Source organism: Uloborus diversus, chromosome 2, assembly GCF_026930045.1.
Source record: "Uloborus diversus isolate 005 chromosome 2, Udiv.v.3.1, whole genome shotgun sequence".
Taxonomy (NCBI): Eukaryota; Metazoa; Arthropoda; class Arachnida; order Araneae; family Uloboridae; genus Uloborus; species Uloborus diversus.
The window spans coordinates 144814750-144826975 of record NC_072732.1 but is presented as its reverse complement, the minus strand read 5'-3'; the positions used below and the strand labels follow the sequence as shown (position 1 = coordinate 144826975).

At 31.9% G+C, this 12226-nt stretch overlaps 1 protein-coding gene across 1 annotated transcript in view; it reads right to left on the bottom strand.

Annotated features, from left to right (window-relative positions):
• The window catches only part of LOC129216064 (calcium/calmodulin-dependent protein kinase type 1-like), a 55257-nt gene that overhangs the window by 24230 nt on the left and 18801 nt on the right, over positions 1 to 12226 (bottom strand). Inside the window, exons 2-3 of the mRNA XM_054850208.1 lie at positions 11231 to 11365; positions 5378 to 5452 (exon numbers count right to left, since the gene is read on the bottom strand). Coding sequence (XP_054706183.1) covers positions 5378 to 5452; positions 11231 to 11365 — 210 coding nt within the window. The remainder of the gene's footprint in view (positions 1 to 5377; positions 5453 to 11230; positions 11366 to 12226) is intronic.

The following is a 12226-nucleotide window of genomic DNA, read 5'->3' as shown; positions in this document are numbered from 1 at the left end:
GCTGATAATGCGTTTATTCTGGGGACATAATACCCCAAAGATAAAGAGACTGTAGAATGACGTTGATGTGTTGAGAAAACAATGTACGTTGAGACAAAGTACTGTAGAATTTAATAGTAGTTTATACATGTTAGCTAAAATGTATCATAACATTAAGTTCACTATTGCCATGCTCGCTTTCTCTCGGATCATGCATCATTTTTGTTTATTTATTCTTTCTTATTTGAGAAAAAAAGCGAAAATGCCTTGCTTCATTTTCGTAATTTAAATACGAGGGCAAATCAAAAAGTCTCCACCTTTTTTATTTAAAAAAAAAAGCCAAAATATGGCTGTGAATACAAAGCAAACATATACATTCCCAGCAGTGACAGTTCCTTGAACCCTACCAGCCGTATCGGCTTTTTGCTCGAAAGAGCGGAGCTGCTACCAGTCATTTAAGATGATGGTTGTTCTTGAGACGTCCAACAACTTATGAGCAGCGAAGGGTTATCCGTTTTGTATGGAGCAACGGACAAAAGCCCATAGCAATTCACAGGATCACCTATAGTTCAGACTTTGCCCTGTGGTTTTCCCGTTTTCGGTCTATTGAAGAAGTTTCAGCCAGGACAGAGATTCACATGTGACCAAGAAGCTAAGAACGTGGTCTGACGGTGGTTCCACAGGAAGCAGGAAGAATTTACCACAGGGGGATCTCTAACTTAGTACCACAATGAGACAAATGTCTGAACCGGTGTGGTGACTATGTGGAGAAATAATGTAAGATACGTAGTACACTACATATATTTGTAAATATCTGTATACAGTCAAAGCTCATTATAACGACCACACATTATAAAGACCATTCCATTATAACAACCAGTGATAAAAGCCCCAACTTTGTCCCAATGAACTCTATGTTAATTTGCTTTCGGTATAACAACCGTTCTGTATCGTCTAATCCAATATAGCCACTGAATTTAGTGGACACTATTTCCTTTGTTTCTTCCAATTAAACAAGCTTGTAACTTGAAATGAGCTTGATCTTCAATCTGTGTCAGTCTTCCGTATTCAATCCAACTTTGAGAGGGGGTGGAGGGGAATTACCACTCACCACAACAGAGAAATAATAAAGGGAGGAAAAAAGTGAAATTACCAGATTCCTAAGGAGAAGGGCATTGGTAATTTGGTGTTTGAACCACATGGATTTAAGTTTGTTTCTGCACTCGACAAAGATGAAGATTACAAAGTGGATATCTTTAGAGCTTCGTATCGCTCTAAAGCAGCATGGCATGAAGTCCCAGAAAAGACTATCAAGAATTGCTTCCATCATGCTGATTTTAAAAAGCAAAAAGAAGCGGAATCTACTGCTGAAGCGATTGGTCAGACAATAGATGATAAAAATTTCGAAGGAGAAAATGAAATGCTGTAAAAAATTTTTAAGAGAATGAAATTGGATGATGCATTTAACTTTGAAGATTATGCTAAAATGGATTATGTGACTTCGATTATGCTATTTTATCAATGTAAAATGTGTCGAAGATGAACTATGACTCGAAATTGTGCACAAAAACAAATTGATGCATCATGATCAGATGAAGAAGAAATTGAAACCAAAGTTCATAGTTTCAAATTTTTTAAAAGTGTTCTTTGAAATGTAAGGCAAGAAAAACACCATTTATAAACTATAACTGAAATGGAAAATCATGTTTTGCAAAAATCATGTGTGTCTAAAAGGGAAACAACTGTTTCTGATTTTATCGTCAGAAAATAAATGATTTGTAAGAATGTAATAAATTTTTTCCTTTTAATTTCTACTTTAAAATCTGTTTAATATTTGGTTATAATATTTTGCATTCATAATTTTTTTTTAAAAATTTCTATGGCAAAAAAAAAATTTGGGCATTTAATTGGAATCTTTGAAAGAAGGCCAATTTTATTGAGACAACGGAACATGCATGATGCTTGAATATATATTTTTTAATTCTACCTCTTATAATGACCACTCGTTATGAAGACCTTTTTCTGTGGAACGGAGATGGTCCTTATATCAAGTATCGACTCTATACCTGTTTTTAGCGAATAAAAAATCGACACAAAGACTTTTTGATTTGCCCTAGTAGTATTTCAGTATTTTGCAAAAATTGCGATCGAAGTGGAAACCTTGGGGTCGATGCAAAGGTTGCTTATTTACAGTTGACAAATTACAATATTTTTCTCTCCATGTTTCCTTAGATTGATGGCATTTTCAAGATGTGTCATTCACAGTAGATCGCTTTAGCATGAAGTTATTCTTAAGTAACACACAAATCTACATCTGCAGGAACAATACATACCCTAATTTTAAATGGATTTAAGCAGATGAACTAAATGTTCTGCTAATCTATAAGAGGAAGTACTAATACTTGGAACAAATGTCGTGTATATAATACTGTTCTTGTGTACATCACATAAAGCATACAATCTACAATGAGTAATTGAAGGATTAATTGAATGTATAATAACTAATCAACATTCCGGCTGACAGAATTGCAAGACTAAGACCTAACTCCATCTCTAATATTCCCCCCCCCCCCCCTTTTTTTTGTACTCATTTTAAGAAAATGGTGCGCATTTCTGAGATTTTCCATCAGTTATTAGCTTTGGTTAAGAGACTTAAAAAGTATATACGTTTATATAGCAGAAACTTTCAACTAGTTGCCCGGCATTGGTCAACAGAAAAATTTGATAGTTCCTGGGAGATTTTTGCTCATACAGGTAAAGAAAAATTCCTTACTCAAATGACATTTTTATGTGAATTTTGAGATTAATTTCTTATGCATTTCAACAAAAGTCTATTTACTTAAATATAATTATCACAGTAATTAAGCAACATTATTTTTAAATATTTTTTGTGACAGTTCTTTAATACCAAAAAAGTTTTATTCCTTCATTTCATTTTTTTATTACAGTAGAACCTCCTTTAAGGGACACCTCCGAATAAGGGACACCTCAATTTAAGGGACATTTTTTCTGATCCCAGTCCCTTTGAATGCAGACCTGCATGCATTTGCTACTGAATAAGGGACACTCTATTTAAGGGACAGTTAAGCAAAAACTTTAAAAAATGAATGTGCATGCATACAAAGTATTGAATTTACTGGAATTTAAGAATCTAAAATTCAACTGGTGAAAGTTGACATTAATGGGTACTGATAGGATGCATTTTTTCAGAGAATTTCATAATGCATGATGATGATGAATTATAAAATTCTTGCTGAAATTTACACATGTTTTTTCTTCTCCTCAATTTATTCGTGTGGGGGGATGGATGGTCAACGGTGCACGGATAACTATGTGTAGAAAATTTTAAAATATAAACATTGATTGAAATTTTTATTGTATTGAATTTTAAATTATATGAAATCTAACAAGTTTATGCAAGGAATTACTTCAAAATAATTAATGTGAGTTACAAAACTATACCATTGCCAAATTTTTTATTAAGTTTTAATTGTTAAAACAATCAATTTTGGAATTTGAATGATTTTGAATTTCATTCAGTATACATTAATGATTTTTAACCTTTTATCTTAATGGTTTATGTTTATTACGAAACTAAACTGATTAAATACATTGAATATATAAACTCGAATACCTCCGAAGAAGGGACACCTCTATTTAAGGGACAAAATTTCCGGTCCCCTCGGTGTCCCTTATCGAGAGGTTCTACTGTACTTTATATACAAAAAAACCTCACCGGTGGGCAATTATTTTTCAAGAGTTTTAACAGACCCTGAGTCAAGAAGTTTTTTTTTTTTTTTTTTTTCGTGCAAAAAGACAGGCAAGACTTATTTTCAAAAGCTTTTGCCAGTCCTGCATTCAAAAAAGTTTGATGGATGCTAATATATGATATTTTATCATAATTGATGCCAAATATTTTTTTGTTTTCTTTTTCTCATCGCTTTTCAAAGGTAATGACTATATGTCAGATCAGAACAAACAATCAGAACATTGATTTTTGCAAACACATTATTCCTTTCTCAAGATTTATCAATACAACTCATAAATCACTACACTACTTCAATTTCTCCATTTACTCAAATCCTTGAATTATTCAAGAACTTAATGTCTAAGTATAAAAAATGAACAAAACTACTACATTGAAACAAAAACTGCTTTATGAAATAAATATTATACAACAAATAAGTCATCAGATAAATATTCAGGGGTGAATGCTATAAAAAATTTTAATATTATTTTATAGTTACTAAAAAAATATACAAAATTAAATTTTAGAAGAACAATTTTGTTTTGGTCACATAAGAGGAAAAAAAATCCCTTTTTGTTATTACTGATTACAAAAGCAAATTATCCAAGACAGACTTTTTACTTGTATAAGGGCCATAATGATAAATATTTTAAAACAAAATATCCGTACATTGTGTAATACTTAAGAAAACATATCGGTACCTCAGAGTCCAACTTTTGAAATCACATTATCACCATTTTACAGGAGAGAGGGAAAACATTTGCCTGGTGCACACAAAGGATGTAACTTGCACTCTTTCAACACAGGTAAATAATGACAAAGAAATTTTTTTCAGAATTATGTTGAACTGGCTCAATGTGGGATAGGAATCTGCATACAACGCACTACTAAACTGAAAATCATAATTTTTGGACTTGTACTAGTTTGGCTCTGAACTACATATATATCACGTAATTACAGTATTTCCACCAATGTCAAAAAAAAAAAAAAAAAAACACATACACACACACAATTGAAGTAACTCATCAAAATGTATTTAGGTTGGCAATGCTGGTAAACTTGCAATACTAATATCATTTTCAAAATTAACCTCAATTATTCATAAAAGTAATATATAAGAGAAACATAAGTAATTTGTACACAAGAAAAGATAAAACATTTCTCTCTCTCCATGAATCTTAATATAAGATCAAAAATCATGCATATAGACATTTCTAGCACAAATTAGACAGTTAAAAATAATCAAAGCATAATTAGAAAATTATTTTAACTGTTTCATTATTAACAACTTAATAACAATAAGAGAAATCGGAAGGCACATTCATTTGACACTCGATAATGGAATTATAAAAAAAAAGTTCAGTTTTTTCCAAGAGACCAGAAACTCTAAATAGTTACTGTCAGATGTTCAATTGATGTCATAAGAAAGTTCTTTTGCATTAAAAGCTTAAAAACCTCTTACAAACTGAGACACCACAGGAAAATTTTTAAAAAAAAGAAAAAAAAAACATGAGATTTTTTTTTTTTTTTTTTTGGAGGAAAGAGTAGAATAAACATCGGGAATCAAAACAAAATATTATACGACATAAATGAAACATAAAAAAAAGCTCCTTTAAAATATATAATTAATTTTAATGAAAAATTACTTACAGCTCCATTACAAGATATACTTTATTTTTATCTTCAAATGTTTCAACAAGTTGTACGATGTTTGGATGTTTGAGCCTGTTGAAAAGAAAAAAATGATAATATTTTCAGTGGAAAAACTTACTGAGGAGGAAATTATATATCACTTGTACCACCAGCATTTAGTCTTAAGAAATCAATGATATTAACTTAATTGTTGGCTCCTGAACCCAGGATTTTCATTGAAATTGTACAATGAATTTTCTTGGAAAAGCTCCCCTTGCAAACTCAAAATTGATGCCTTGATTTTGATCTTATCTTATACATAAAATTACAATATCTTTAAATATATACAGCTTATGATTAGGCATCAGATAAAAGGCATATAGTACGGTAAATGAATAATTATGGGCACCCAACCAGTAATGGCCAGATTTGTGTTGTGTGCTCAATATCAAGTTTAATCGATATTCCAGAAGCACCATTGGCGGATTTTCCAAATAGCAACTTTCAAGAACATCCTCCACCTTTTTTTCTAACATAAGATTTTATCTTCAGTGTAATTTATAATTTCAATGTGAATTTTCTTCACATTTAAGTTTTTCAAGGTTTTTTTTTAAAGGATCTGACATTGCTGTTTTTATCAGATCACAGTTATATTGATACAAACTCATTCCTTAGCTCATTTTGGATAATACAGGTATATTTTTGGCATTAATAGAGAAGTTACAGGATTTCTAAATCTGCCTGAAACTGAAAGAACATTAAAAATTGTTGATTGGTACCAGTTTTAAACCAAAAATCAGTGTTTAACCATTTTTAAATGAATTTTTAAAGTGCTGTGTGGGGGATGTTGCTTTCTACACAAACGCAGTAGAACGGATGTGACATCAATCGATGTGAGGAATGAGCGGGGAAGTTTTGCTTTTGCATTCTTCTCTCATAATGCGCCTTATGCTCTTATATCTTGCCAGACGTAGCGGTTTGACCGGGACAGTCCCGGATTTCAGACAAAATCCTGGTGTCCCGGCCGGTTTGCTTGGCGTAAAAAATTTATTTGGAAAAGTATATATATGTATCTATATATACATATATTATATATAGATATATATATAAACCATAGTTAAAAACTAATGAAAATTCCACAGCTAGTAAAGTGCAATTTCTTAAGTTCTAACACAGTGAATGTTATTTTCAATCAACTAGAACTGCAATATCAGTTCAACAAGAACCCAAATTTTTAAAAAACCCTTAACCATGCCCATAAATCATTTCACAGTATTTTGTCTCAATGTAGTTAGAGTTCGCAACATGACACCATTTTTGCCATAACTATTCAATTTACTGTTTGATTAGTACATTATTTAATTTTGAGTCTGTACTCAAAATTAAATAAAGTGCTAATCAAACATTAATTTAAATAGTAATAGGAAAAAAAAAGGTCATGTCAGACCCCACATTTGGAGAAAATACTGTGAAATGGCCCCATAACTAGTCATTTACCTTACTACAGCATTTTCAAAGAACTTTTGGTGGAGGTACAGTGTAAAATAAAGACATGGCCGATAATTAAAATTTTAAGCAATAGCAGTGCGGGATCAATTTAGTTCATTTTAAAAATTAAACAATATTTACTTCATCTTAAATGCAAAGGTAGATTGAGAACTCAATGTAGATAAAAATGGAAGTGTGATTAGATTTCTAAACAATAATAATATGTGCATGATTTTGCACAAGTAATCAGTGCCATGAATATAATTTTCAGAATAATTACAAAATAAAACTAGAGGATTATTGATGACACATTACAAGTTTTTTTAGTGAAGTAACTATAATTACATGACAAAAAGTATCACCCTAAATAAAATATAGGAGAAAGAAACTTAGTTCAATCAAAAATTGGTGCATGCACAACATAAATTCAGAGATAATTGTCTTTCTGGTATGACAAAAGTATTTTGTAGCACTGTGGTGCAATTGATACTTTAGCTACATTCCATGCTTATTTCTACTTTTCAAATTCAACCTAACTGAATATTCTTGAAAGGGCTATAAAAAATTTTTTAAATTTAAAATGAAAAATCAGCACAAAAATTGAAGCAGCATGCTGAAAGGGGAAAAATAAGAAAAAGTACGAGAATAGAAAAAAGGGTATTTTTTCGTTAGTCGGGTGCATTCGTAAATTGCCAGATGATTATGCCCAACAAGAAGCAATTATTCATCAAATTGATCTAGAAATCCGCCAATTTTCTTACAACCCTTGTTGGGCATATTCGCTTGATGAATCATTTCGGGAATTATAGCTTGGCGAATTATTTGGGGAATTATTGCTTGGCGAATTATTCGGGGAATTATCGCTTGGCGTTGGGTGTAATCATTTGGCGAATTATCGCTTGTGCCGGGCTAACTGAAAAAAGTAACAGCTGGGAAAAGTGGGAGAATACAAGAAAAGTAGAAACTCTGGGCTCTGCATAATTTTAAAAAATTCAGGTTCTTATATTTTAGTACAAACATAAATATTAATAAGCTCTCAATATAATAGGGAAGTTTTCGATTTTTCAATTATATTTTTATATGATAGAGTAACATGTATGAACATCCCTGTGGCAGAATTTTATTTTATTTTCTGGACCTTATTTCTTTCCGCAAGTATGCTCCGTGAAGTGAAAAATGAACTTAAGGACAAACTTAAGTGCAGTTCATATCAAAAGTGAAAAATTTATTTAACGAATTTCACACAACTTCTTGTTTAGGTAAATTCATTTATACAAAAACGAAAAGCATTAAAGCTCAGTATCAGGGCTTCCAACAGATTTTCAGTTCTAGGGAAGAAAAGGGGTCACTTCTTTCAGGGGAAAAAAAGTGACCTTGAGCTAAATCCATATGGTAAAAAATATTAACACCATGGTAACAGCAATCGGTTAAGTGGAGAAAAAAATCAAATCTAACCAAAAGTAATGTAAATTATTATGCTAATTTATGTAACGCTAGTGTAAGTTATGTTATAGCAGGGGGTGATTGTTTAAACAGAGATGCCACTTTCACATTTGAGTTTCCAGTCTTAATCTCTTAGTACTTACTTATCTGTAAATTGTAATACCAGAAAAATACTGATGCAACATCTATTCAATACTCAAAGAAATAAGATCCGAAGAAAAAGTAATTTTTAATTAAAATATTCATTACAGTTCGGTGCCCCCCCCCCCCCAAAAAAAAAAAAAAAACTAACTACAGGGTTTATACTCTATTTGGATAAAAAAAATTCTATGACTTTTTCATGACCTCATTACAGGAAGAGAATAGCACTATTTGCTCTCAAACTTGCTAATTTTTTGGAAATGAGCATTAGCAAAATGTTTACATGGAATGCTATAGCCTCATTGAAGCACTTACTCATAATGGAAAAAATATAAGTGAACACTTAAACTAAACTATTCTTATTTGTCTTCATCATAAATTTAAGTAAAGTAAAAATGCAGTGATACGAATATGATGATGTTTAATTTTTTTTCCTTCTTTTTATAAACAGGCAGAATGATAATGAATGGGGCAAAGGTTGAATGAGTCATCACTAAGTTTCAATAAATTTGCTTCAAAAGTTGCCTTTTAGTGTCAACAGTGCATTTAATCATCCACGTAACTTGACTGTATTTTGGTTCTTTAAAGTAAAGCCACATAGTTAAGTTTTCTGTTTCTAAACCAGACCTGTTTTTGAAAAAAACCATTTAGTAATGAATCAATCTTCTGATTCAAAAGTATACTTGTTTTGTTCACTTATTTGTACATTTTCAAATGCATATAAATTAATAGGTTCAGAAATTCCAGAACACATTTAATTCCCGACACTGAACGTAGCAGTGGGTCGCATGGATTAGTTTTCCAGGTCGTATGTTGGGCACTACTGTTTTAGAGTATTAGAATTCCTCTTTTTCTGTATTCTATCACCTGACTAAAGATCTTTATTTTCTAAAACCTTCAACAAATTAAGATAAACTATGATAAATTTAATAATAAAGTTCCTACGAGTGATGGAATCGAACTTGGATGCAATTGAATTGCTCTTTTTGAGTGGGCGGGACAAAAAAGAACGTAAATTTCGCTACTACAGAATATGAAACATAAGAAGCGTTGAAAATCAAAGTAAATTCAAAATAAGTGATGTCCAAGCAGTAAAATCACATCGCAAAAAAAGGCAAGCGGCTGTGACAGAAGTGGATGCAATGAGATTTCAAAATTCAGATTTATCTTTCGGATCGTTCAATTTTCCACTTTTAATAGCTTTTATGTGCTATACTGTTAAATCACTCAAGATTTCTAATGCTCCTTCAATTACTGTTACTTTCTCTTTGTCCAGGACATTTTTCCATGACTTGAAATTAATTTCCATGACTTTCAGTGAAAATTTCAATTTTCCATGACTTTTCCAGGTCTGAAATTCGTTAATTTTTTTTCATGACTTTCCAGGATTTCCATGACCCGTACGAACCCTGTAACTAAAATATGCATGTGATTTGAAAAAATAAAGGATCACCCCTCCTCCCTTTCACACAAACACAAACATGTGCGTTGCGAGTCACTCTTTGATCAACACAGGGTTGCTTTAAAATCGCTCCAAGTGGTGAGACGTTCTGGTTAGAACTGGCTTCTATCCGTGCTCCTCCCAATTTCCGATGTTGCAGACTACTACAGTCATCAATGATCGCTCGATTTGGTGCTCGCAAAAGTTTTTTTTTTTTTTTGTAAAATGTCGCAATTATTTTATTTTTCGTAGGAAATCAGGCCTTTTCCTTAATTCATAGTTCCGTTAAATTTCTTTACCGTGAAACAGAATATCCTTTGGTATTGTTCTGCAGAATGATTTTATTGCTGACCTTTTTTCCCCCTGTCCCTTTTTTCGCTCCTTAGTGCAAAATCTTTCTGCATAAACTCTCTCTCATTCTGCGACAATGTCGCCGTGTCGGCAGCTTTCTGCCACGGGGATGAACATCATAGGTGAAAAAATTTTTTGCGATACGATAAGTAGTTTTTTTAAAATTAATTTTTAAAGTTCAAGCGCTTGTGACGTCATGCTCTCTTCTGATAGGGCAGAAGCCGAAGGTCACGCATTCGACTCAGAAGCCGAAACGTAAAAGGCTTATCTCCTCGTATTTAACTCCTCGCGTTTATGGAACATTAAATCTCTCATCCTCTCGGAAATATTCGAATATCATCATTGATGTTACATGAGGAAGATTATTTAGATTGTGCTTTAACGATTCCGATCTCCATGGTGTGTTCAAAAGGATTATTGAATTTCTAAAAAATAAAAATATCAGCACGCTCAAAATGTCCCTAGCGAAAACAAGGGATCTTCGGCGGAAGGCTGCCCATTCGCCGCCATGTGACATAGGCTCATGACGTTTCAGAAGAGCACACTTTTGCGCGTAGATTTTTAAAAATTCATTAAAAATCAACCACGGTGTTTTAAAATTCGGCGATGGTGAATTTTTTAGTTTTGAGGGTCAATTAACAATATCCAATAGCCAAAACATGAACATTTAATAGGTTGCAACTGCCCTATTGCCAGAAGTTCATTAACATACATTACATCTTTATCTTCTTCACAACTTATAGTTAGTTACAACAAATATAAAGAAGTTCAAGTACAACATTAGAGATTTCGGTTTCTTTAGAACATACTGATACAAGCTCATTTGTGTTCTTAAAATTGTATAAGACCCTCAATACAACTACAAAATAACAAAATGCAGTAATACATGATTGGATCAAAACATACAAGACTTCTGTTCCACGCATTAAAATTATTCATATAAATACAAAAGGAGAAAACACAGAATTTTATGTATTAAGAGAAAGAAATATTTTTACTGAGTTTACCTCCTAAGAACTTTTATTTCATTCTCTAAAGAATCTTCTTTACCCTTTAATGCTTTCTTATCAATACATTTTATGGCAACCATTTTTGAGCTTTCATCTTTGCTTTCTGCTAACACTACTTGTGAAAATGCTCCCCTAGATGAAATAAAACAAAATATGCATTGAACTAAAATTTAAAATATGCATCAAATTTTAAAAGGAAATGAAAAGTTATCTTTTTGGGGGGAACGGGGGGACAAATGTATCAATCAGGGACACACAGGGAAAAACAGGAGGAAATGTTGGAAATCCGATCATTTTGACATAAAAATTTTCTCTAAAAGAAATTGAAATACATCGAAATTGAAAACTTTCTCAGGTAAGATTAGAATAGAGATTTAGGTGGTAAAAAGAATTCATTCGAATCTGTAGAAAGATAATACAGCAGATGCCCAATTCCAGGATGTTCTGGAAATGTCTCGGCCCGGATAAGTGAATGTTACGCATGAAATTTAAACAAATGTTAAAGAAACATTTTTGAAAATGCAAAGTTTACGAAATAGGGAATTAGTTAAATACAAAACAAAACTATTAAAAATAAGAGAGAAATTCTAATGTTTATCTACAACTGCACAATAGAAATTTGGTTTACTTTTATTTGTGATAGAGGAAATTACAGATGTTTGTTTACTGCTTTTTATTTGCTTTATGGCAAGTTCTGCTTCATGATTCCCTTACATATTTTATTATTATTATTATTATTTCGCAGAAAGTGCTCTCTCCCTCTTGTTCTAAATCAGGCGTCTCCAAACTTTTTGGCCAAAGGGCCAATTTTGTGAACATTTCTGCAGACTCGCAGGTCAATGTCTGAATAGAGATAGCAAAAAATTTAAGATCTGATCAAAATGCAGTTTGGAATCGCAGGGAAATTTCTGTATGATAATTAATTGACACATGTAATAATTACATTTTCAATTAAATACTGATATGGCATACCTAGAATTTAGAAACACAGTT